Here is a 26,042-nt window from a genome sequence, read left to right on the forward strand (position 1 = left end):
ATTAAAACAGAACTAGAAATTCCTTTTGCTGTATGGCATTGTCATCACAATCTGAAGTACGGTGTTCAGAATTTTTATTCCATAAACAAAGTACTCCAGAAGGAAGTAATGATAGCCAAGGAAAATAAAATAATTTGTTAAAGTATCCTTCCTAGGAAATCATTTCATTATATGGTTTATACTGACGTTTAGAATTTTTGTCAGTTACACTCAAAAGATATTGACTTAGTTCTTAGGTTGAATTAGAATTTTGGCTTCACAGTGGATATAGGAGCCAACGTCCCTCTCTTGAATGTTGATCTGCACGTCTTGGGTATTGAACCTGAGACAGAATGTAAGTAACAAGATGCAGAGTTTGACAAATGAGCCGCCTCTGCCAAATGTGCCCACAGTAACCAAAATGGCAGCCATGGCCACGGCCACAGTGGCCACCCTCGTGGACCAACTACCTCCAGGCAAGAGTGGGAACATGACTTTTCAGATAGTATCTCACTTAATGGCACCTCAACCTTTAGAGTTAAGTTTGACCAAGCTGGTTTTGTAGATGAAGGAAGTGTGGCTGGCAGCCTATAATCATAGCTAAGACCATATGCTGGAACGTGGTAGCGTTGGTACAGTGCAGGTCCTGGGCACGCCAGCCTGTGGTTCCAGCAGCAAGGTGGGGGTGGGGAGTGCACATTCCCGACTTCCCATTTGGAGCATGGCGGCAATGGAAAGGGCTTACCTGATCTTGGCGTAACAATTGCTAACCCTTGAAAAATGATATTGGGCAAAGGTTATGCTTTCACTGAGCAAGAGAGAAATGACTGAGGGCCTCTCAGTTGATGTTTCATTCACTAGCCAAGAGGAAGTATTACAGTGTCTGAAACTGGGACTGCCATCACATTTGGGTTTTCTATATTCCTAGTTCCATCTGTTCATACCTGCTTCTCATGGCTTACAACCCTGAGTAGTGATTGGGCTTGGTTTGGTTGGGTTTGGTTGTTAAGGCAGGTCTGGTGTTTCACCAAGCAAAACAACTAGGCAGGCTGAACTAAGTTCTTCGCTGAACTAAGAGCTTTGGCCCTGTGCTACATGGTTATATCTGTTTGTTTGTTTTACCTGCAGGTGGGTAGTGGAGTCTGTCCTTCTAGTGCAAGTGAGCATAAGAAAGGGTCAAGTCCTTTGTCCCTTAATTTTATTACTATCATAGGAAGGAATATTACGAGAACATCTTTGGCCGTCTGGATGATAAAACTTGGAGAGATCAAAGAGTGCAGAACTTGAACTTTGGACGGTGGGTTCCAAAGAACTGATAGCATTTAGATAGATTTAACATTTGACATTAGATTTTAAAAGAGACACACCATAGCTGAGGCTCTAACAGTTTGTCTTCAGAGCATAAACTGGCAAGGTCCTTGGATGGGGCAGCATTTTCTATTAAGATGCTGTGTTACTATTAGGAAAACCTTAGGTTGTTAGGCTTCACTATTACATAGGCCATCTGGGAAAACTGATGAAGAATCTGATGAAAAATTGATGGAATCAATTTTAAAAAGGGATATAAAGCTTCAGGGGCAGACTCTAAAATGCTCAGAGCAGAAAGAGCCCGTTGAAATCCTGGTCTGAAGGAGGCGAGAGGAGGTTCTGGGGCTCAGGTGGCGGGACAGAGGAGCCCAGCATTTCAGTGGACTTTGCGGGCACAGACAAATTATTTACACATGAGTTGTGATCTTCCGATGCATCCTATGGCCTGACTACTGATGTGTGGGCGTTAATGCTTACTGAGGTAGGCAAGACCATAGGGGTGAGCAGGAGTGGATTCGCTGATGGCTGAATGGATGATAACTAAATCCATGTCATCGGAAACCCACCCATCTTTTCCCACTCCCTGAATAAAAGTACGGAACACTGCAGTCAACACTGTTAAAGAGAGGTTGCCAGGACAGGTGCAGAGGCTGCATGGGAACGCACATCCTGTGTGTTGGAGTCTGTGCTGTGTTTTGTAAATTTTCTTGCATGTATGTGTTGCCTTTAAAAAATTGATTAACTTGTTAGTAACATATCTATGATTAATGTGTATATATACGGAAGCATCACCCTTTTTTTGGGTTTCCCTATATGCATTCTGATATTTACATGAAAAACAACGCCATGAGAAACGAGTCACACATTCCCTATAACAACATCCGGTGCTCTCATGTTGGCCCCTTCTAGCATGAGGCCAGGTGCCCGTGTCTGAGCTAGCGCACCCCTCCATCTTGTGGGTCTCCTGGGTGCTCCCGAAGTGTGGCTAACTTGGGGCAACCTGAACACACACAAAGAACATTGGGATTGATATCCAAAGCCCCAAAATCTAGTCTTGGTCATGCTGGATAATAGCTATCCTACCACTGCAGAATCTTCCTACTTTCTTAGATTTTGGTTTTGCATTTATAAATGAAGGGTTTTGAACTAGAACCCTGTCTAGGTCCCTTCCGGCTCTCAAATCCCAGAGTTAAGTGTTCTTACTGCACAAACTGCAAGTTATCCTTGTGCTTGATTGCCTTGGATGTGGGGCTGCTTGTGAGCATTTTAACTGCTTAGAGATTAGGGAAATGCTTTAGGGGAAGAGCACCTTTCCAAAAGCAAGCCTTCAAGGGTAGCAGGTTTATAGCCAGCTTAATGGTGCCACTAAAATTTAAATCACCCTGCAAATAAGGAAAACTTAGAGCAATGGTGACTAATCTAGGCCCTGAAGAAAGGTTGTCACATTCCTCTTAAACATTAGCAGCTGGATATAGTATTCTTGGCTGCATATTTTTTCTCATTTAGTGCTCTGAATATATCATGCCAGTCCTTTCTGCACCCCGATGTTTATAGCAGCAATGTCCACAATAGCCAAACTGTGGAAAGAGCCAAGATGTCCATCGACAGATGAATGGATAAAGAAGATGTGGTGTATATATACAATGGAATATTATGCAGCCATCAAAAGGAATGAGATCTTGCCATTTGCAACGACGTGGATAGAACTGGAGGGTGTTATGCTGAGCGAAATAAGTCAATCAGAGAAAGACATGTATCATATGACTCACTGATATGAGGAATTTTTAATCTCAGGAAACAAACTGAGGGTTGCTGGAGTGGGGGTGGGGTGGGAGGGATGGGGTGACTGGGTGATAGACACTGGGGAGGGTATGTGCTATGGTGAGCACTGTGTATTGTGCAAGACTGTTGAATCACAGATCTGTACCTCTGAAACAAATAATGCAATATATGTTAAGAAAAAGAAAAAAGAAGAAGATAGCAAGAGGGGAAGAATGAAGGGGGGGAATCGGAGGGGGAGACGAGCCATGAGAGATGATGGACTCTGAAAAACAAACTGAGGGTTCTAGAGGGGAGGGGAGTGGGGGGATGGGTTAGCCTGGTGATGGGTATTAAAGAGGGCACGTTCTGCATGGAGCACTGGGTGTTATGCACAAACAATGAATCATGGAACACTACATCAAAAACTAATGATGTAATGTATGGTGATTAACATAACAATAAGAAAAAGAAAAAAAAAACAAAAAACATTAGCAGCATTTCCATAAAGCAGGCAGCCTTTTGCATATTAACAGAGTGAAGCCTCCATCGCTCTTGGGCAAGAGAAGTGACGTGAACTCCGTGTTCTGCAGACACACTGATCCCTTTCTCCCTTCTCAACCAGGGTTTTCCAGGAAACACAAACGCGGACAGTGTGGTGCATTACCGACTCCAGCCTCCCTTTGAAGCCAGGTTCCTGCGCTTCCTCCCCTTAGCCTGGAACCCTAAGGGCAGGATCGGGATGCGGATAGAAGTGTATGGATGCGCATACCGTAAGTGGTGTTTAATGCTCCCAGCACCCCCCCACCCCTGCCAAGATCAGTGACAGAGGGACATGCTCCAAAGGCCAGGCTGAAAACTGAGCTTGACTTTTTTCAGCCTTTTAAATATCCCTGTATGTAAAACTGTTTTTTATGGAAAACCTGGATATTGCTGTCTTTAGTTATTTTCTAGTTGAATGTAGAGGTGCGCCCCAATTGAGCCTCAGAATCCTAGATTCCCAGAGGAGAGCAGGGGCCCTGTTTTAGAGTGGGTGCATCATAAAAATAACAAGGTTCAAGTCAACAACAGTAATTCACTGTGACGGATGGTGCTGTTCTCGGACACTGAGGTGACTCTGGTGTGGGGACGCAGGTGACAGCAGGTGATCTTGTTTTCCCCGTAATCCGCAATGACTCTGAGCTTCTCCCATATTCACTGCTTGAATCCCCACTTTCCTTGATGTGAACCTTCATTTGAACATCATTTATGAGTTGTGTCTTCCCTCTTTTCCCCACTAATGAGAAGAGTGACAAAAGTTGCAGCCAACGTGAGCATGAACACAAGCAGAAACGCATTCAGTGACATCTGTGGGGGAATCGACTCTACGGTTGCCATTTTGATGATCTGCAATATACTGGAATTTCTTAAATGAGTCCAAAAGAAAAAAATTATTCAAAAAAATCTAGAAAACTGGAGAATAACCCAAAGAGTATGTTGGATGGGAACATCTTGGGAGGTTGGGTTTTTGGTCACACTTCATTTCATACCTGATCAGAGCATTAGCTTTGCAGAAAAGTGTCAGTAAGATCTATCATATGCAAAATATGTAATGTGTCAGATCCTACCTTACAGACATTTTCTCATTCAACTCCCACAACAGCCAAATGGATCTGGTATAGTAATAAGCTTTCTGCGTCAGAGGAGGAAGAATCTTCGCCTTGGAGAAATGGAGATGTTTGCCAGAACTATTATATACTGGATCTAGGATTTAAAAACTATGTCTTTTTCCCCAAATTTGGTTCTCATAACTACTATATTATTCAGGCTTTCATTTCTCTATTCCCTCCTGTGCCATATAAGAATTTATCGGACACTTGCTATTTGCAAAGAACTGTGTTAGGGAATGGATGTGGGGGGCCCTTCTAAAATGATTGCTTTTCTTTTTCAAGATTTTATGAGAAGTCATAAAATTGCACAAAACAAATGTAAAATATTGGAACACGAACCTGGGGCCTAGGGAGTAGAGCAATCAGTCAGTTTTCAAAGTGAAGGGCTTGGGAGGTGAGCTGGGGGTGGGAGGGGCTTCCAGGAAGGAGGAAGGAAGGAGCATGCGCACAGTGGCTGCAGGAATCTCGGCTTCTGGTGGCTCAGGGATCCAGGAGGGTGTGGGCACTGAGGAGCAGGGAGGGGCTGCATAGCAACGATACCATCACCCCTTTGTTAACCCCACAGACAATGAGGCCTTTGGAGGTGAGGCTCACCATCCCAGAAGCAACCCCATCCTAGATTCAAGGATCCCCTTCGGCCTCAGCTCCATCTGTCTTCCCGAGGACAGGCTCCGCTTTCACTCCATTTCCAGACCCTGTCTCTGGTTGGCACTTCCGTGCGCGGAGATGGTGTTGCGATGCTCTCAGCCTTTTTTCCCTCTTTCCATTGGCCATCTCCTTCCCTCCTTTTGTTTCTGAAATCCATGAACGTGCTCACTGCTGCAAGCGGCTGGGACACCTGATACTCTGTCTTCTCTTTGATCCCATAAAATTAGTTTCTCCTTTCTCCCATTACTTTGGAAACAACTTCAGGTTTACTGACTTCAAAGCAGAACATGCTCTTTGATGGCAATTTGCCATTAGCTTGATGTTCTTCGTGAGGAGATACTACTCCAGTTCCTTGGGTTAGAGGTCAGTACCAGGGAGATCAAAGCTGCCGGCCTGGTCCCCAGAAGGGCTTGCGTGCATCCTAAATTCAGCAAACACGAGCTGTCGGGCACAGGGGGCTCCTAGCATAAAACTGTAGACTGATGATAATCATCGCGACTTGTAAAACTAGACAGAGTACATTGCTTAATAGTGGGGCCTCTGTATGGTCTTCATTTTTATTATTAATAATTGTTCAAGCATAAAGCTTTGTACTTTTATTTTTGACAGTAATTGAATATGATATGGTTTATAGCCCGAAGAGCTCATTATTGTCTTTTTTTCCCCCATTTCTATTTTCACTGCTCTGTGGATATTGAGAAAATGTCCGATTGCTTATCTTGGCATATAATGTCTCTTAGATGCAACTTCTCTTCTTGGTTTCATTTCTTTAAACTCCAATTACAGTTATATTCGCTATTCCTATAAACACCAGGCATTTTTCATCGCTTCCTGGCTTGGCACACACATGTTCTCTACCTGAAAATCCCTCCCTTCCCCCGACTCTGAGAGTGGACGTGGAGTATGTGGGGTCTTCTTAGAGTCCCTCGTTCCCTCCAGCAGCCCCGTGTGTCCAGTGCCATATTCCCCACAGACTTGTTCTAGGCTTTGTATCCCACTCTAAAAAGAACTCCATTTGGGTGTCCTCCGCTTTCTTAAATTTTCAGTAACAGTTACACACTCTGATCAATTCCACATTGACATCCTCAACGCAGGTCTCTGAAGCCACAGACACCGACACTGGCCCCAGGTCCACCTTCATTTCTTTCTCTATTGTTTTTCTTCTTTGGGGGGTCTTCTCTTCCTTTTTTTCTACTTCGACTACCCATGTTCATGGTTGGTGTCTTCTCAAGCATTCCCTTGAGCTTGTATCATTCCCATGATGTGGCGTGCTCTCCTAATATAATCTTAGGTTTATTTGTGTGTTGATTGTTTGAATAAGGGAAGGGAGAAAGAAGGAGGGGAGGACAGAAGGAGAGAAAAGAGGAAGGAAAGGAGTACATGAATCCTTAGGAATATGGAATACGTAGGCACAGAATGGCCAACACCATGGGGATCTAACAGTCATCCACGTGACACTCTAGTCCTGTGTCAAATCAGGCATTGAAAATAAAATGGGTACGCAGGGAAGAGAATGAGGGAATAAAACATGTAATTAGCCATTTTAAAATATTGTGTTTATTTGGGGCACCTGGGTGGCTCAGTCAGTTAAGCGTCCAACTCTTGATCTCAGCTCAGGTCTCTATCTCAGGGTCGTGAGTTCAAGTCCCACATTGGGCTCCACGCTGGGCATGGAGCCTACTTAAAAAAAAATTAAAATATTGTGTTTATTTAAAAAATGTATTGACTGTTGCAGCAAAAATTTATAGGTTTTATTTAGCAACCTCAGCAAGTGTCAATATTTATAAGCCTGATGTTAACATTCTATTTTATATGCAATATAAGAGTTTGTGTTTTATATACAATGAGATAAACACATTCATTGACCCATGTAAATTCTGATGTTCTCTCTTCCTTTGTATTGATCCATATTTCCACATATAATTTTCCTTCCCCCTCAAAGACGTCATTTAACGTTTTCTTGCAGCATAGATCTGCTGGTGAGGCATCTTTCACTTTTTGTATGTCTGAAGAAAGTTGGTATTTCGCCTTCATTTTTGAATGTTACTTTAACTCAGTATAGACTTCTAGGGTAACATTTTTTTGTTCATCACGTTTAAGATGGCCCTCTTCTGTTTCCACACTTGTATCCTCTCCACTGAGAAATCCGCCGCCATCTGTAATTATGTTTCTCTGGATGTGACATTCCCTTTTTTCTCTAGCCGCTTTTAAGATTTTGAGCAATTTGTTTCTGGTCTGATTCCGTTTTGTTTTATTCTGTTTCTTGTGTTTGGAGCTCATTGGGTTATTTGGAATTGTGGGTTTATAGTTTTCATCAGCTTTGGAAAGTTTCAGCCATTGTTTCTTCAAATATTTTTTTCTAAGTTTTCTCTTCACTCTTTTCCTTAAAAGACCCAGTTATCATCAAATAAAACATGTATTAGGCTGTTTGACTTTGTTTTCTTACATGACTTCACTGATGTCCTGGGTTTTTTTTTTTTTTTTTTTTTTTTAAAGATTTTATTTATTTATTTGAGAGAGAGAGTAAGAGAGAGAGAGAGCACAAGAGGGGGGAGCGGGAAGAGGGAGAAGCAGACTCCCCGCTGAGCAGGGAGCCCGATGCGGGACTCGATCCCGGGACTCCAGGATCATGACCTGAGCCGAAGGCAGTCGCTTAACCAACTGAGCCACCCAGGCGCCCAGTCCTGGGTTTTTTTTTTAATTATTATTTTTTTCCTCTTTGTTTCACTTGAAAATATTGCTATTGATGTGTCTTCAAGTTCACTGGTCTATTTTTCTGCAATATTTAATCTGCCAGTAATCCCATTCAGTGTATTTTTCAACTCAGACATTGTAATTTTCACTTTTTTTTAAAGTATCTTTTGTGGGGCACCTGGGTGGCTCAGTCGGTTAGCCATCTGCCTTCGGCTCAGGTCATGATCTCAGGGTCCTGGGATCAAGTCCTGCATCAGGCTCCCTGCTCTGCGGGGAGCCTGCTTCTCCCTCTGCCCCCCTCTCTCTCTGTCTCTCATGAATAAATAAATAAAATCTTTTAAAAAAAAATAAAGTATCTTTTGTGTATCTTCTTGACTTTTTGAACATATGGATGACAGTTATAACAACTACCTTAATGTCTTTCTTTGCTAATTATAATATCGGTGTCAGTTCTGTTTTGATTGATTTTTTTTTTTCCTCATTGTGGGTCATACCTTCCAGCTTCCTTGTATGCCTGGAAATTTTTGAGTGGATGCCAGACATTTTGATTTTTACCTTGTTGATGCTGGATATTTTTGCTTTCTTATAGCTTGAGCTTTCTTCAAGGATATACTGAATTGAAAGGATTTGATCCTTTTAGGTTTTGCTTTTAAAATTTGTTAGTGCAAACCAGAGCAGTGTTTGGTCTAGGGTAATTATTCTCACCACTGAGGTAAGATCCTCCACCAATGGCAAAGACTGGTGAGGTTTCCAGACTGGATGATACAGCGGGTACTGCTCCCAACGCTGTGTTCATGCCAGCACTCTTTCCCATTCATCCTTTTAGATGGTTCATTTCCTGGTCTTGATGAGCTTCATCACTCGCATGCACTGATCAGTTCTTTGCTGAATGCTGATCACCAGTGTTCTCACTGTTTATCCTTCTCTGCTCCATGCTCTGCCTGTGGACTCCAGGTGCTTTGTTCCCATCAGACCCCTGACCCTGTCCCCTCTTCTCAGGGCGTCTGCTGGAATCTGCCCCAGTTTCTCCTTCCTGCCCTGTGACCTGGAAACTCTCTTAAGGCAGTGCCCCAAGTGGTGTTCCAGGGCTCATCTTGTATGTCTCTCATCTCTTGGGCATCATGAAGACCATTGTTTTATGTGCTACCCTCCCCCCCCCCCCACACACACTATTTTTTTCTGGCTTCAAGTGAGAGAGTAAATCTGGTTACTCCATCTTGGTCAGGAGTGGAAGTCATAAACACGGCTCTCACTCTTGTGGCACTTCCTTTTCTTCACCCAGTGCTCTAACATAATAATGTAGCCAACACCCATTTTTCAGGTGCTGTTGCACACACTGTCTAGATGTTGACTTAGCTAATACTCCGTATCAATGCTGTGTGGGAAAGGCCTCTTCATCCTCTGCAGATGAGGAAACAGGCACAGACGGGTTAAGGCTTTCTGCAATAGAATCAGAATTTGGACCCTCACAGGGCAACTCCAGCCCTTTCTCTGAGCTACTGCTCTGTGTTGTTCTGAAAGGCTGTTTGTGGGACCAGATTCAGAAGCTATGAGTCTATCAGTACAAATTTAGTCTCACTACTGGTAAAATGGATTTCTTTCCCTAAACGGCTAGTATGTGTGGGCCCTTTTTTTTTTCATAATATTGTTAGTGATAGTCATCAAATATAAATATATATGTAATATAAATATATATAATATAAATATAAATTTATATATGTAATATAAATATATGTAATACAAATATATGTAATATAAATATAATAAAATTTTAAATGCCCATAATGAATACAAATAATCAACTCTAACATTTTTTATTTGAATAAAAACACCAAAATAATGCATTAAATTACCGCTTAGCATCACACTTAACTTTGACGAGAAGGCTTCATGAAAAATGTCTTTGTATGTAATTCAACTAATTAAATAATTGGGGTACTTGAAACAGAGGTCACTTATTATGAATTAGAATGGGAAGCAATAGTTTCATCTATTGTAAGAGTACAGAACCTGTATTCCAAAATAGAAAATGTGATACTTAATTGAAAATAGGAAGTGTTTTTCTAATTTTATATTATTTTAATTTATAATTATTAGTTTTATTAACTGAAGTTATAATTTGATGACTATCACTAACATGTGGCATGAAGGTGAGGGGAACCTCTACTTAGTGGAGATTACACTCAAGGGGGCCTGCCTGGGGCTGTCCCCCATCTGCACTTGGAGAGCTAGCTGCTACAAATTCACTGGGCTAAGTATTCTCTGTCTCACAATATGATGTTTTGGTTTAATTTTAAAAAATCTATTGCCTTTAAAAATTGTGTATGAGTGACACATGTTTAAAAATGTTATTTTATATTTAGTGACTTGTCAGTTTGTTTTCAGATATTCAGATTGATTTATGAACGTTTATTAGTAAACATCATTTTATAGAATTGATTCTCTTTGATGAGGCCTAAAATTGAGTTTCCAATCTAAATATTCCTGTTGTAAGTCATCTTTGTGATAATGTGTACTCTTATTTATCATGTGGGCTCCACACCAGGGCTTCTTGATCAACAGTATAGCCCATTGTTTGAACCATGTGGGCTACTTTCAGGTGCCTATCTGTAAATTGCATGTGACAGGAGCCATATGATTGCTAAGGTCTTACATTCTTTCTTTCCAGACACTTCCCCAGAGAAGAGTCCCCTTGCCCCTACTTCCTCCATCCTGACTGTGAGCTTCCTTGTCTCTAGTTTCCTTAGCAACCCACAGTAAGACTAGGATATTCCTGGAGAAATGCGTTCTTTTCATGATAGCAGAAGTGAGAAGGTGAGGGAAGCACTGTCGGCTCTGGGAGGGCCAGGCCATGTCTGTCCCCTTGGATTTCATCCCAGCATCCCAGCCACCTAGTGGGCACTACACCCATGTTAAATGAAAATGGAGGGCGCCTGGGTGGCTCAGTCGGTTAAATGTCTACCTTCAGCTCATGTCATGATCCCAGGGTCCTGGGATCGAGCTCCACGTCGGGCTCCCTGCTCAGCGGGGAGTCTGCTCCCTCTCCCTCTGCCCCTCTTCTGCTCATGCTCTCTCTCTCTAGCTCTCTCTCAAATAAGTAAATAAAATCTTAAAAAAAAAAATGAGAATGGAGCTGTACTTGGGGAACGAATGGAAATTAAGTCAGGGCAATGTGGGGGGAGGGGAGGGAGAAAAAGTGGGGGAAAATGGTCTTTTCATAACAAAACTGTATTTGCCAAAGCAAAATCCCTGCCAAAGCAGAATCTGAAGCTATGGAAGACTGTCCATATAAAACCAATCTTTTATATTACTACACAGGAGCCAAAATATTTACCCATTTTTTGACCTCATAAATATATATTCAGGAATAGCCACAAATGAAGTGTATTGAATTATGCAACAGGCAGATCAACGAAAATAATTAAATTTGTGATTTCCCATCTAAAATAGGGTTTTTAATTTTTAAATTGAAGAAGGATCGCAATGCCTGGCCGTGAGCTGGTTCTTATCATGGCCACCTGGAAGCAGTCAGGAATCCGGCACAAAATCCATCACTGGTTGGTGCCGCAGAGTGTGGGATGACAGGCGTCTGTAAAGGGCCAGACAGCATACATTTTTGGCTTTGTGGGCACCTGTGATCTCTGCCACGATTTTTTTTTTTTTTAAAGAACCTTTAAAAATTAGCTTGTGGAGCCGTACAGGCTACAGAGTGATGTGGGTCATTTCAGATGAAGAGAAGGAGCAACCTCACATTCCAGATTTCTAAAAGCAATTCCTGAATTTTATCTGTGCTCTGTTTACCCTCTACACTGAGCTTACATTTGTTATCATTTAAGATTTTAGTGAAACTACCAGGAATACTACAAGATATATTGTTTGAAGTGGTTTTGTTTTATTCAGTTGACGACATATCTAGATTATAATTCAGACCCCTTAGAGGCTTAGTGAACCTGTCAAAATACATGTTAAATGCACCTCATAAGATATGATGTGATGATTAACATGTGGTTGATTGTTCTAGGTACAAGTGTTAGTGATCTCACTGGAGAGAAAAGGAAAACATGAGAACAAAAGGGTTTCAAGGCCATTCTTTTTGTGTTTCTACGAATCCAATAAATTTTTCACTACTCCATTTTGCCTGAGGGACTGTCCAGGAAATATAATTTAGGTTCTTTAGAGCAGTGGTTCTGATATGTAGTCACCAGACCAGCAGCATCAACATCGCTAGGAGACACGTTAGAAATGCAGATTCTCGGGTCCTGCCCCGGGCCAGCAGGGTCGCAACTCTGGGATGGAGCCCAGGATTCTGTGCTTAGCCAACACACCAGGACATCGTCATCCCTAGAAGACCAATGTTACTCTTACAAAGCAATAGTGGCAACAAGGAAGCTGGGGACAGGCATGATCTGATCAAAATAAGCCTGACAAAATCATTCATGGAACAAACATTTCTTCTTCACTAACTGCAGAAATGAGCCTTAATTATTACTATTGCCTTTCAGTGACGTCCAGGCGGATAAACTATACTAGTAAAATGTGAAAACATTTAAATCCTTCATTATAAAATTCTCATTACTTTATTGTCATCTGACACACTAAAGGACATCATTTGAATTTGACAAAGGGTTATGTTTTTATCAGACATTCATTGAACTATGCAATGAAGAGTAACTGCTTGTTTCCATGATTTTTAGACACACTACCGTGTTTATGTATTTTCCACCATGTATAGAAATCAAAATGAAACTCCTGAATTTTCAAAAGGTGGCCCCATGAAATAAATTCCTTAGAGTTGCAAACATAAAGGGCTTACTGTAAATATTTTGGTTCATCTGAATGAAATGCAGGTCCCAGTGCACATTAGCCACAGGCTTTTGTGAAGTTAAATAAACAACATCGTATCATTGGCTCAAAAGACATCAGCTTCCTGTTTCACTGGATTTCTCTTACACCTTCATCTATTACACATACACGTTTTTAAAAATTTTCTTTTTAAAAATTTTATTTGAGTGCAGTGTACACACAATGTTACGTTAGTGTCAGGTGTACAACATAGTGATTCGATGACTTTATAGGTTATACGATGCTCCCCACAAGTGTAGCTGCCGCGTGTCCCCATACAACTCAATTACAATATCGTTGACCATATTTCCTAGCTGTACCTTTCATACCGTGACTTATATTCTTCATTCCATAACTGGAAGCCCATACCTGCCACTCCCCTTCACCCATTTTACCCATCCCCCCACCCCGTCCCTTTGATAGCCACCAGTTTGTTCTCTGCATTTATAGGTCTGATTCTGCTTTCTGTTTGTTTATTCATTTCTTTTGTTTTTAGATTCCACATATGAGTAAAATCATATGATTTTGTCTTTTTAAGGCACAATAATGTCTTGTCTTTTTACTTGTGAAATATGAAAAATATGAGATATTTTTCTGGGCAATATGAATCCCTTTGTGGATCTCTTGTTCTGTCTTCAATTGCTTTGACCAATGTCCTTTTTACATTAATGATAAAATATAACTTTTTCAATAAAGAGAATGCAAGTGACCTTGATAGTTGGAAAAATAAGACTATCAGAAAGCTGAGGGACAATGGCAGCTTCGTAGCCATGATGTGATGCGGCGGGGAGTGACTTCAACTTCTTTACCGATCTTCATTGTTTACAGGATGAGAAGTGGCCAATGCAAAGGCAGAAGCAATTGGGCTTGGTCAACAGAAGTATTTCTAGATGATACATGTTAAGGAAAATGTCAGAAAAGGCAAAGAGGAGTTTAGGGATCTCAACTACTGGTATCAAGGGAGAATTGGCGGCACCGTTTTTTCCCCTCTGTACTAAACAAACCAGAGATGTATTATGTCTGTGTGTGTTTGTGTCAACTTGCTCATTTCAGTGCATGAGTAAAGATGTATTATACTTAGATTACTTTTTAATGTCTCCTGCTGTAGGATCTGAGATGGTTAATTTTGATGGAAAGAGCTCCTTGCTATACACATTTAATCAGAAATCCGTGAGTCCAACAAAAGATGTTATTTCTTTGAAATTTAAAACCAGGCAGACTGATGGGATTCTACTCCACAGAGAAGGACAAAATGGCAAACACATCACCCTGGAGTTAGTTAAAGGAAAACTCATCTTATCCCTTAATTCAGGTAAGAAACTATAAGTGAGTGTTTTCGAAAATATGCTTATGTAGATGAAAGTATCTTTTTATACTTAGTTTTTCACAGTTAAGTAGTTAATTTATCCTGAACAGAACACTTTTGAGAAAGAAAGAAGACCCTATAAATAATTACTCTGAAGCAATAGGTGTGAACCAGAACGGTGTAGGCAAATGGAACCATGGTCGCTCCACAGTTGAGGTGTACTATAGACAAAATGCATGTATCCTGAATATACGTTACTGTAAGAAGTTTTATAGCTTGATAATTGTATAAGACATGTAAAGACATGTAAAGACATGTTTTATAGCTTGATAATTGTGTAAGACATGTAAAGACATATAAAGACATGTAAAAATTTTATAGCTTGATAATTGTATAAGACATGTAAATAACCTGGTTCAGTAAATAACCTGGTAATATTGTGAAGTTCAGTAAATAACCTGGTAATGTTGTAAAGACAAGGGTGGGTCACTGAATTTATGAGGTAGTACTGTACATGAGGTTCTAGGAAGAAGATATTTTTAAGAAAAATGAAAATGCAATAATTAATAATAATAAAAACATGAAACAGAAGAAATCATTCACGAATGAGAGAAGGTCGTATATAAGGCTAAGATAAAAGCAGCTGACCAGTTCTCGGGATAGAAGGATGTAAGGAAAGTAATTGGGAGAAGTGCTGGCCTCCCACATGGCAGCCATATTGAGTTGGATGGAGTGGTTCATTTGCTTCTCCTGTCCTTCTAGGCCATGCTAACCTGCCCTCCCCTGACACCCGTGCGACCCTCACCCTGGGCAGCCTGCTGGATGACCAGCACTGGCATTCAGTCCTCATCGAGCTCCTGAATACACATGTCAACTTCACCGTGGACAGGCACACTCAGCATTTCCAGGCAAAGGGCGAGTCCAGCTATTTGGATCTTGATTATGAGGTGTGAACATGACTTTTTAAGTATTACAGATTTTATTATTTAAATGCACCATAACCTTCTAAGAAAATACCGCGACGCAGAGACATTCCGTTTGCTAGTAATTTGGAATGTTTTTTAGAAACGTTTCCCATGGGTGACGTCGGCATGGTGGGAGATATACATGTGCACTGTGGAAACGGTGTAGCACTCATAGGTGTTAGTTTTCACATGAGAGGAAGTAGTCACTAAATCTGGGAGATGTGTAGACGAAGAGCTATCGGTAGGAAAGGTGGCACGTGAAAATGCATTTGTTCGGACAGTTCTTCTGTATTACATCTGGTGTTGGCTGTGAACCTTTCCCTCGGAGATTTCTTTGTGTTTTAGGGCAATCCTAAACAGAATTAGCAATCTAGGGTACTTTGGAGAAGTAATCAACATATATTCCAACCTGCATTTTCGAGGAACAAGCGAGCCAAAAGCACGCGATTCAAAATACTGTTTCTTGGGATACTTACAGGCTCAACATATTCACAGCACGTTGCCTCCTCATATCTAACCTGCACTGAAGTGCACCTTTTGTTCTGCCAGTTCTGCTCAGCACATCTATCAGAGCAAATGGGAGGATTTCAACATCCATTTAGTATAAGTGGCCTCAGCAGAGGAGACCAGCTGGAGAGTCTGGTCCTGAATGAGATTATCAATGGCTTCATTATTCTAACCTATCAGCAGCATCATGGCAAAGACCAGGACCCTGAAGTCTGGGTTCTAGAAAGGTTTATAAAGTAGAATGTCAACACAGTCAGCTGCATTGTCACACAGATCAAGAGTGACCGTGGAAATGAATGTACAATATTCCCCGTCAACTGAAGTGACATAGCCATTTGAGTAGCAAATTGCAAGAAGGGGTATTTAACCTACTTATCTAAATATAATAAAGAAAGCATTGGTACATCGACATCTAAAACTTCACTTGAAATTAACATGATAATGTTAAAATAATGCCAGATAGATTTGAGGCAATTATCCTGTACCTGCTAAGCATAAATGTTTTAGGCAGATAATCAGAAAATCATTAAACAATATTATTTATGTCATTTTTTTCTTTCTAAGATCAGCTTTGGAGGGATTCCTGGACACGGAAAATCAGTGGCATTCCCACATAAAAACTTTCACGGCTGCTTTGAAAATCTCTACTATAATGGAGTGGATGTCATTGAATTGTCCAAGAAACACAAACCACAGATCCTCATCATGGTAAGAAAGTGTATATGCAAGGTCTAGAGAAAAGGGAACTGCAGCTTGTCTGATTGATCCAGTCTTAGAATATGTTTCTTCTGAAGGCAGGGGATGTGCCAATCATATATGCCTTTTAGTTCATATTTGACTTAATTAACTAATTAGTTAATTTAATTTTTAAATTTAATTTTTTAAAATTTTAGTTCCAGTTAGTTAACATACAGCATAAAATATTAGTTTCAGGTGTACAATTTAGGGATTCAACACTTCCATACATCACCCGGTGCTCATCACAAGTGCCCTCCCTTCATCCCCATCAGGTTTCTCAGTTTTTACACGTGTATGGAAACAGATGCATGCTTTTGCAAATATGTCACAGTGCGTTCGAATAAAGACTTTTCAGTGCAGGGTCTCTGTTTGTGATTGATTTCCTCTTGCTTCTTTCTCCTGTTACTGAACTCCAAGTTCAGCTGCCTGTCACTCGCTCGAAGGGCCAATACTCCAGAGATGAATTTTGATTGGAAAAGAATTTGAGCTTAATTTAATTTGAGGCCAGCAAACTGGAGAGAAGGTGGACTCTTGTTCAAAGGCCAACTGCAAGGTTTCTGCCAGGGGTTTTTAGAGGGGTTTAGGAGTTCGTCAATAAAGGGAGAGCGGTGGTCTGCAGCGTCTCTTGATCACGTGCAGACTCCATTATGCTGGCCACAAACCTTATCTCAGTGTTCAGGGGCTCTCCAGTTCCTCTTTTGTGATGTGCAGAAATGCTCGTTGTTTCAGCAAAGGGAGGCAAAGCCCACAGATACACAAAGGGAGGTTAGTAAAATCATTCGTGTGACCTAAAACAGAAAAACATTTTACCAGAAAAGTTGCTGGCTTTTCAGAAGGTCGATGTGGCTTCAGTCAGGCAGCTGGGAAAGTTCGGGTCCTTCTATCGTCAAGGCCAGGGCTCTGTCTGCTATGGATCTGGGACCTTAGGTCAGCAAGTAAGGAGTGTGTTATCTTGAAGCAGCTTAGCCCCTGTCGGAGTGTTGCCACATTTCCATCTCTCCACACGGCTGCAGGCCCTCCACCCGGGCTGGCGTGTTACTAAGCTAGCATCTGTCCTTCCATGTTTGGTTCATTATAACTGAATTCTCGACGGATCAGTGGCCTCAGCTTCACACGCATAATTGTGAATATTGATGCCTCCATATCTAGCATCGTTTACAGAAATGGGATTGTTTTATGTAAGCTTTTCTCCATCTCGATTTTCTAACTCAGCTAAACCTTGTGTAAATGCTTTTTTTTAAAAAAAGATTTATTTATTTGAGAGAGAGAGAGAGAGAGAGAGTGAGAGCGTGAAGGGTGAGGGGCAGAGGGAGAGGAAGAGAGGGGATCTCAAGCAGACTCCACACTCAGCGCAGAGTCCGTCCCGGGGCTGGATCCAGGACCCTGAGATCATGACCTGAGCCAAAATCAAGAGACAGACGCTCAACTGACTGAGCCACCCAGGCGCCCCTAGCCTTGTAGGAATTCTTTCCAGCCATCAGCTGCAGCTCTCTGTTGTAATGGCTGCTCAGGGTTCCATTAGGAAAGTTATCTCCTAATCAAGATGTTTGCTTTATTTCTGCTTCTGTTTTACCACAAATAGGCAATCACACCTCTGTTTTCAGATACTGGGTCTTTTATTCTGATGGCAAAGGTTTCAGATGTAGAATTTCCCGGTTGAAAGTTTTATATAGCTTTCGATTTTAATAAATGTTGTTGGGTTGTTTTCCAAGAAAAACCTGTAACATGACATTTGTCACTAGCAATGTACGACAGAGCCCTCCCCTCACGTTTCAAGCAGCCACATGTCGTCAGACAGCTCTCAGGCTCTTGCCAGCTCAGTGGACATGAACTAATACCTGATTGTTACTATCTGACTCCTGATGAATGAAATAACCTTTTGTCTGTTTAGATTTGCTTTTCTGGTGATTGTTGATTCTTATTCTTTTGCCATTTTTAATTTTATTAATTTTTTTCTTGTCAATTTATGAGAGTTTTTTTTAAAGATATTATTTATTTATTTAGAGAGAGAGCGTGCGTGGGGGAGGGGCAGAGGGAGAGAAATTTCAGGACCCTGAGATCATGATCTGAGCCAAAATCAAGAGTCGGTCACTCAACCGACTGAGCCACCCAGGTGCCCCAATTTATAAGAGAGTTTTATGTTTGATAGGTTACCCTTTTTCATCCATGATCCAAATATTTTTTCAGATTAATCAATTTTATATTAAATATAAGATCATGTTATAATTATATATTATATATTGTATCTTTTATATTAAATGTGATATGCTATGTTGAGTATATAAATGTTTTTATTTATATGTGGTCAATGTGTCTATGTATTTTTTTTTATAGCTTTGTAATATTCGGTCTTGCTTTGGAATGCTTCTGAAAACCTAGACTCTAGATATAGTCTCATGGATTTTCCCATAAAAAGTTTTAAGTTGGTTTTACTTATTTTAAAATTGAAAAAAAATTAAGTCTTTGATTGTCTAGGATTTATCCTTTATGTGGATCAGTTGAAATTTTATGCCTTATGGGTACCCATTTGTGCCTGCACTATTTAGTAACTAGGCCCAACCTTTGTTCACAGGGTTGAATCATACCTTTCATTACATACTGGCTGGACATGTATTCTCAGGTCTTTCTGTGGGTTAGTTATTGGGCTCTGCTGCTGTGTTTATTCCTACACCAATACCATATTGACTTGATTACAGTGCTTTTATCATATGTATGCTTTGGTATCTGCTATTTAAGTCCCATCTTACTGTATTTCTTTGCATGATATATTTTGGAGAGGAAGGGCAATGTTTGGGCCTATGTTCCTCTGGAATTTATGAAAATTTATCCAATCTCAGGAAAAATTCTTGTAGAGATTTTTTTCTTTAAGATTTTATTTATTTACTTGAGAGAGAGAGAGAGAGAGAGCACAAGCAGGGAGAGAGGCAGAGGGAGAGGGAGAAGCAGGCTCCCTGCTGAGCTGGGAGCCCAACGTGGGGCTCCATCCCAGGACCCCGGGATCATGACCTGAGCCGAAGGCAGCCGCTTAACCGACTGAGCCACCCGGGCGCCCCACTTGTAGAGATCTTAACTGGAGTTACTTTAAGAACTTAAGTTCCTTCTTTCCAAGCACTGTGATTAAAAATAAGTTTGCTCCTGGAGCAATAGACATAATCTAAAGATAAAAGTTGTGTTTTTTTGTAAAATAGAATGAAATAAAAATAACAACAGCCTGCCAGGCAGGTCAGACATTAGGCTGGGTGAATGCACTGGCTGACACGGCCCGTGCAAGCTTCAGAGAGGCAGCCAGCCAGCCCTTGGGATGGCCAGGCCGGCCACATCCTTTCTGTCAGATCAGTCAAAGCTCGCGGCCCACCTAAGTCAGATGTACATGTCACCTGAGTGACAGACCTATAAGCACGTTTACACAACCAAGGAGAGTGCAGGAAAGTTCTCGGAGTATGTGGTTCTTGGTGCTGAGCTTCATACTGGATATAAATGTCTAATACCTTGAGGGAAGATATCTGTCTCCTCTGTTGTATCCCTTGCCCAGCACGAGGACTGGGAAAGAGATTCCTTTGCCGATGGCCAGAAATGGAGGAGACACAGCTTCCCTAAAAGACTCAGAAATACGTTTGCCCAGTTAGGGCAGTGCTGTGGTTTGAGAGACCTATCAGATAAATCTGGATTTAAGTTGGATGGGGAGCCTAGTTCTTAAGTCCTAGTTTGCTAGAAGGTTGATAGGAAACTGCAAATCTTGGAAAGCCCATTGTTAATGAAGTAAAGTTGTCCCTCCTGCCCCTTCCTAAATCCTCTTCCACTGTATCCACAGGGAAATGTGTCCTTCTCGTGCTCACACCCTCAAATTGTGCCCGTGACTTTTCTGAGCTCCAGGAGTTACTTGGCTCTGCCGGGCTCCGCTGGAGAGGACAAGGTGTCGGTCGCTTTCCAGTTTCGAACGTGGAACAGGGCAGGACTGCTGCTGACCTCTCAGTTTCGACACGGGCCAGGGGCTCTCATCCTCGTTCTTAATGATGGAAAACTCAAGCTGAGTCTCTCCCAACCTGGACATCCGGCGAGGGACGTCACAGCAGGTAATAAGCGTTTGCCATGACTGCACCGTTCTTCCGTCATCTCTGCAATAAATGAGCAACTGAATCAATAAGATATTCGTAATCCTTCTAGAAGGAACTAGATTTCTTTTACTTTTGAACTAGGTATCTCCAGGCTGTTGGTGTGTGAGTCAGTGTGACACAAAGTTGGCTATATCACACATACCTATCAAAAAGTTTAAAAAATAACTTATTTATAAATTGATGGTTAGTAATTGGCAGTCAACTTGAAATACTGGAACACAGTAGCCTAAGCCTGAATCCTCTTGAGAAAATAGGTTTCTTATAACTGTCTTTTGAACCTATACACACTCTGGTCTTCATAATATTTGAAGTTACGATTTTTCCCTTTTTTGTGAGCACTCCTGCTTCCTTTGGGAATCCCTGTTTTGGATAAGTTTCTTAGAACTATGGGTGAATGTTCTGCTCATCTTCCAAGAAGGACCCACGTTTCTAAACTGACTTCCAGAGTCATGTTATCGTTGGACTCTGGGGACTCTTTTGCATTTGAGCTGATGAAAATTTAAACCCAGGCAGGTGTCATTCCACGAATGTTGAATATGGAAGAACATCTTGCCTGACACAGGGTTACCAGGTCGGGATTGAAAGCCGGGAATGAAACTTAGCTTTCTGTTTCTCTTTATAAATGAAAAAAATCTGACCACCGGCGTACGGAGTTTCCTTGTGGACCTCAACAAATGAACAGAGCCAAGAGTGTCAAGTCCGATTTAGGAAATCGCTTCAATCTTGGTTTGTGTAGATTTATAAGCCACGTGTCGCATTAACTAAAAGAGATAGTTTTACTGTTGCTTCATGTGAGTACACACTGTTCTCCCTTCCAACACACGGGTATGAGTTACTTAACTTTTTTTGAAGGCCGGCACTGAAATATTACACAAATGTTTTATTGCATTGATTTTTAAGCTTTTACAGTGCAATGTGTTAATTTCCGAAAGCAAACCAGAGGTGAATTTTTCTTGCTGCCTTTTTTAGAAGCATTTGAGGGGTGATATTTTTTACATTTGAAATACAGGCATGCCTCAGAGATATTTGGGTTTGGTTCCAGACCAAATATTGCAATAAAGCAAATTAAATGAATTTTTTTGGTTTCCCTGCACATATAAAAGTTATGTCTACAATATACTGTGGTCTATTAAATGTGCAGTAGCTTTATGTCTGGAAAAACAAATATATGTACCTTAATTAAAAAATATTTTATTGCTAAAAAATGCTGTTACCTGAGCTTTTAGCAAGTTGTAATCACTGATCACAGATCACCATCACAAATGTCATAGTAATGAAAAAGTTTGAAAGATTTGTGACACAGAGACACAGAGTGGGCAGATGCTGTTGGAAAAATGTTCCTGAGAGGACACGCTCTGGGCAAGTTGCCACGAACCTTCAGTTTGTAAAAGGTGTGATCTCTGCAAAGCACATAAAGAAAAGCCCAGTAAAACGAGGTGCAGCAGCACGTGGAAAACGAGACAGATTGCAGTTGGTTTTTCATTTCAAACCTTGTATGAAGTACAAAAGCCCCTACCAAACCAAGAACCACGTTTTAAATTACGTTTAAATTTTAATTTTAAAAGTAAATCGCATTAAATGCATTTTTCCAGCTTTTAGATCCTTCTTCCTAATAGTTAACCTCAATATGTTTTTGAAGGGATCTAGAAAGGTGCAAAGGTGTATAATCTAGTGTGTGTGTTTTTATGGAACTGGGCCTGCGGAGCGTGGTGGGAACAGAAGGGCAGTGGAGGAGGGAGGAAGCGTGCATTCCCTTTCTGCAGGAAAAGACACAGCCCCACCCTTTCCCGAAGGGCCTCAACTGCCCGGGCATTATTCTCTGTCATGAGGATAGATTTGACACAAGCCAGTGGGGGTGGTGAGCGAGAGGACTCACCTCCCAGGCTCATTTCCAGACCTGCCTCTGCTGCTAGAGCTGACGGGCTCCATGAGCGGCACCTGTGTTCTCTGCTAGCCTCAGGTCCTCGTCTTTGAAGTGACACCAGTGTGACCGATGGTAGAAGCAATGATGCTGTGTCTACGAACCGTCAGCCCAGTACCTGCTAGTCAGCAACCACTCTGTAACTTTTAGTTCTCATGATTCCAAAACTAACGCTGCGACCATCAACCGCCCCGCCCAGAAACCTTTGCGGGGCTGGGCAGGAGCGCAAATCAGAAACAGTCAATCCTCCCTTCTCCATCCATCTTTTAGTCTCCCATGCCTGGGAGACATGCCGTCCTTCCATCAGAAGCGGGGAGGGTAGAACATACATAAAAGAAACACAAAGGGTGAGAATTATAATGGGTAGAAACAGAGAATGAACGTAAGTGCAGGCATTTCACTTTTAAATGAGCATGTCCAATTTTATTAAAAACAGTCTTTTATTATAGAGGCAAATGGCATCTATTACCCGTTCAAGGAGATATTCTGGAGTGTTTTCTGCAAGTTCTCCCATGAAATAACTCTATGTCCTAGACAGATGGGTAGGTGGCGGGGGGGGGGGGAGGGAGCCGGAGGGAGTATTTCACACACCAAATTAAATACTGGGTTTTAATATCAGATTTTAAACGGCTGTGGTTACCATGCTGACAGATAATGCTATGTAAGCTTTAAAAAAGAGGGCACGCTATGCATGGAGCACAGGGTGTTATACTCAGACAATGAATCATGGAACACTACATCAAAAACTAATGATGTAATGTATGGTGATTAACATAACAATAAAAAAGTAAAAAAATAAAATAAAATCAATACTGAATGACAGGAGTGGAAGGAACATTCACAGAATCTTGTTTTTTAGCTTTAGCTCTTTTCTTTAGCTCCAGGGCTGGGGGATTTCCTTCAGGACCAGTGTCATCACCGAAATCCTCCTTATTCTGTTCTCGGCTTTCTCATCATTGTTCATGAACCTAACCAGTGTTGAGTCTTTGGAACAGTTTTGGCTTCACAAATATGACACAGAAAGTGAGAGTCTGGCATTTTTATCATACTGAATGTGCGTACACAGCCAAGAGCTGAAGTGACTGTTAGTGACTTTAAAACTGTCCCCTCCCTGAAAGTGTGTGCTGGGAAGTACCATCGCTCATATTTCACAGCCTGAGGAGAACAAAGGTATCGCTATTTTTACAGTAGGGTCTATGACCTTCAGGGTCAGGTCAGAAACATATTTCTCACGCACGCGGATCTCGAGTCCATGTCAACGTCACTGATGAGAGATCAAGCAAAACCAAAAAAGATGTATTTTAATTTTAATTTCTAATTGCAGTATAGTTGACATATTGAAGAGCATTTGAGGGACATGGATTTACGTGGTTGATTGGGTTACTTGGGCCAAACTCTGATATTAAATTAAATATGACTGGTTAACTTTCTACCGGAAACATGGCCATATTTTCTTTGGGGCCAATACCCCCATGAGCTATAAAATAACTCCTGATTCTTGCAGGTTGACTTCCAAACTTAGACGGCTCTAAGCAGTCTGTAACTTTATCATTTGTAAGAGGTATAGGCTGATATATCGGGACAGTTCCCTAAGATGATCAGATTAGAGTCAAGCAGGCTCATGAGCATACTCAGGCATGACATCAAAGAAATCAAACGATTATCACTTTGTTGTTTTTAAATGAGCTAAAGTGTTTCTTTATGACCTCCTACCCTGGTGGCCAAGACAATTTCTAAAGATTCTAATTGTTCACTCAGCTCCTTCAGAGCAACAGGTATCTTTGTGGGTGTGGAAGTGGCCGTGACCTCCCCGTGGAGGGGAGGAATCCCTTACCTTTGAATGAATGACATCCACCACATCAGAGCAGAAACCACAGCAAGATTCTGCCAAATACCTTTGTTTCTCAGCCATGAGGCAGAAATGGGGCCATCCAGTAGCCTCAGTCCTGTGTGAATAAATACTGAGGGCACAGAGAGCGGAGCCCCGACTGGCCTAGGACCAGAACGACAACCAAACCCTTAATTGTTCCTCACCGAAACTCAGGGATTATTTGCTTTGACAAAATAATCTAGTAGATACTAAGTAACAAACTCTGGGGTACCTACTATTTACTGATTTGTCTTCTGCATGACACAGCATTGGATTTCCATTAAGACCTGGCCAGGAAGTGTGCAGGAGACGCTAAAGTCACATGCAGTTGGTCGCCACTGGGCAGTGGTTCAACCACATGTCCAGCCCTAACTCCATCACTTTAAGAAAAAAATAGATATTTTGCCTCATGGATTCAAGAGACAGTGGCTGCTTTAGGGGGGACTAATATCAGTTTTTCAGAATAATAACATAACAATAGCTGGAATGTGCCTTAACAAATTTGGGAAAACAGAAAATGGAAAAATGACATAAAATGAAAGCAAACACAATTCCCTCACCCAAAAGTTGATGTTAATATTTAAGAATATTTCCTACCAGTCTTTGTCCATTTTTAGACAGTGATTTTATGCAGTGATTGAGTATGCATACACGCATGCTTTAATGTGATACTATTTTAACTTTACATTTTGTTCAAGGAATTTTCATGTTTTATTAATACTTAAGTTGCTGATACATTTTTCTGAAGAGTTATATTGATATATATGATATATTTTTCTAAATAGTCTACCAAGGTTATATATAGTAATAATACAGCTAAATAACCTGGTGGGTTTCAGGTGAATTTGTGGTGGTCTTTGGTAGGTGGTCTTAGATCTTCATCATATTGTTTTCAAGCATGGCTCTGTTTAGAAACATCTATAGGGTTTTTAGGAATCTCTTTTACCTGATTTTGTTTACCTCCAGGTGCTGGATTAAGTGATGGGCAGTGGCATTCAGTGTCCTTATCATTGAAAGGAAATCATCTGAGTGTGATGGTGGATGGTGAGGCAGCCTCTGGGGCTCATTCCCTGCGTGGGCAGATTGATTCAGGGGACATCTATTATTTGGGCGGTAAGTGAAAGGAACAGGCTTTGTTGGCAATCAAACCATCCTTGTCTTTCCAGCTCCCGTCTTCTAAGACAACTGACAATTTTAAATGAAGATTAATACTGAAGAATGATCTTTCTCTTTCAGTTATAGTCAATGAGAGTGTTGAGCAAAGACAATACATTTTTTTAAAGATTTATTTGTTTATTTTAGAGAGAAAGAGAGAGCACGAGTGGGAGGGACAGAGGGAGAGGGAGAGAGAATCCCAAGCAGACTCCCCATTGAGTGTGGAGCTCAGCAGGGGGCTTGATCATGACCTGAGCTGAAACCAAGAGTAGGTTGCTTAACCTACTGTGCCACCCAGGTGCCCCGGACAAAGGCAATAAATTATGGCCTAAAATGCAGGTCTATGGGTGGACTTGTTTAGATGTGCATTTGCTATGATTGGTTTTAAATTTAGCACTTGTTTTCACTGCAGTCACCTGGGAAACTTCCACAATGCTAGTGCCTAGCTCCATCCCCAGAGATCCTGATTTCTCTGGTCTGAAGCCCGGGGAACATGCTCTCCAGGTGACTCTATATGCCGGCAACTTTGAGGGTCCTTGTTCTCTGTTTCTTACCTTTCGTACTTTGCTGTAGAGTATTTTACTAAG

The 26,042-nt window shown here is 41.3% G+C and overlaps 1 protein-coding gene across 3 annotated transcripts in view; it reads left to right on the forward strand.

Moving 5' to 3' along the window:
- Positions 1-26,042, forward strand: part of LOC118527586 (contactin-associated protein-like 3) — a 180,533-nt gene that overhangs the window by 72,817 nt on the left and 81,674 nt on the right. For all 3 annotated transcript variants that reach the window (XM_078062282.1, XM_078062284.1, XM_078062283.1), the window contains exons 4-9: positions 3,671-3,818; positions 13,987-14,190; positions 14,947-15,131; positions 16,221-16,364; positions 20,206-20,467; positions 25,267-25,413. In XM_078062282.1, the coding sequence (XP_077918408.1) occupies positions 3,671-3,818; positions 13,987-14,190; positions 14,947-15,131; positions 16,221-16,364; positions 20,206-20,467; positions 25,267-25,413 (1,090 nt within the window). The remainder of the gene's footprint in view (positions 1-3,670; positions 3,819-13,986; positions 14,191-14,946; positions 15,132-16,220; positions 16,365-20,205; positions 20,468-25,266; positions 25,414-26,042) is intronic.

Source organism: Halichoerus grypus, chromosome 14, assembly GCF_964656455.1.
Source record: "Halichoerus grypus chromosome 14, mHalGry1.hap1.1, whole genome shotgun sequence".
Classification (NCBI taxonomy): domain Eukaryota; kingdom Metazoa; phylum Chordata; class Mammalia; order Carnivora; family Phocidae; genus Halichoerus; species Halichoerus grypus.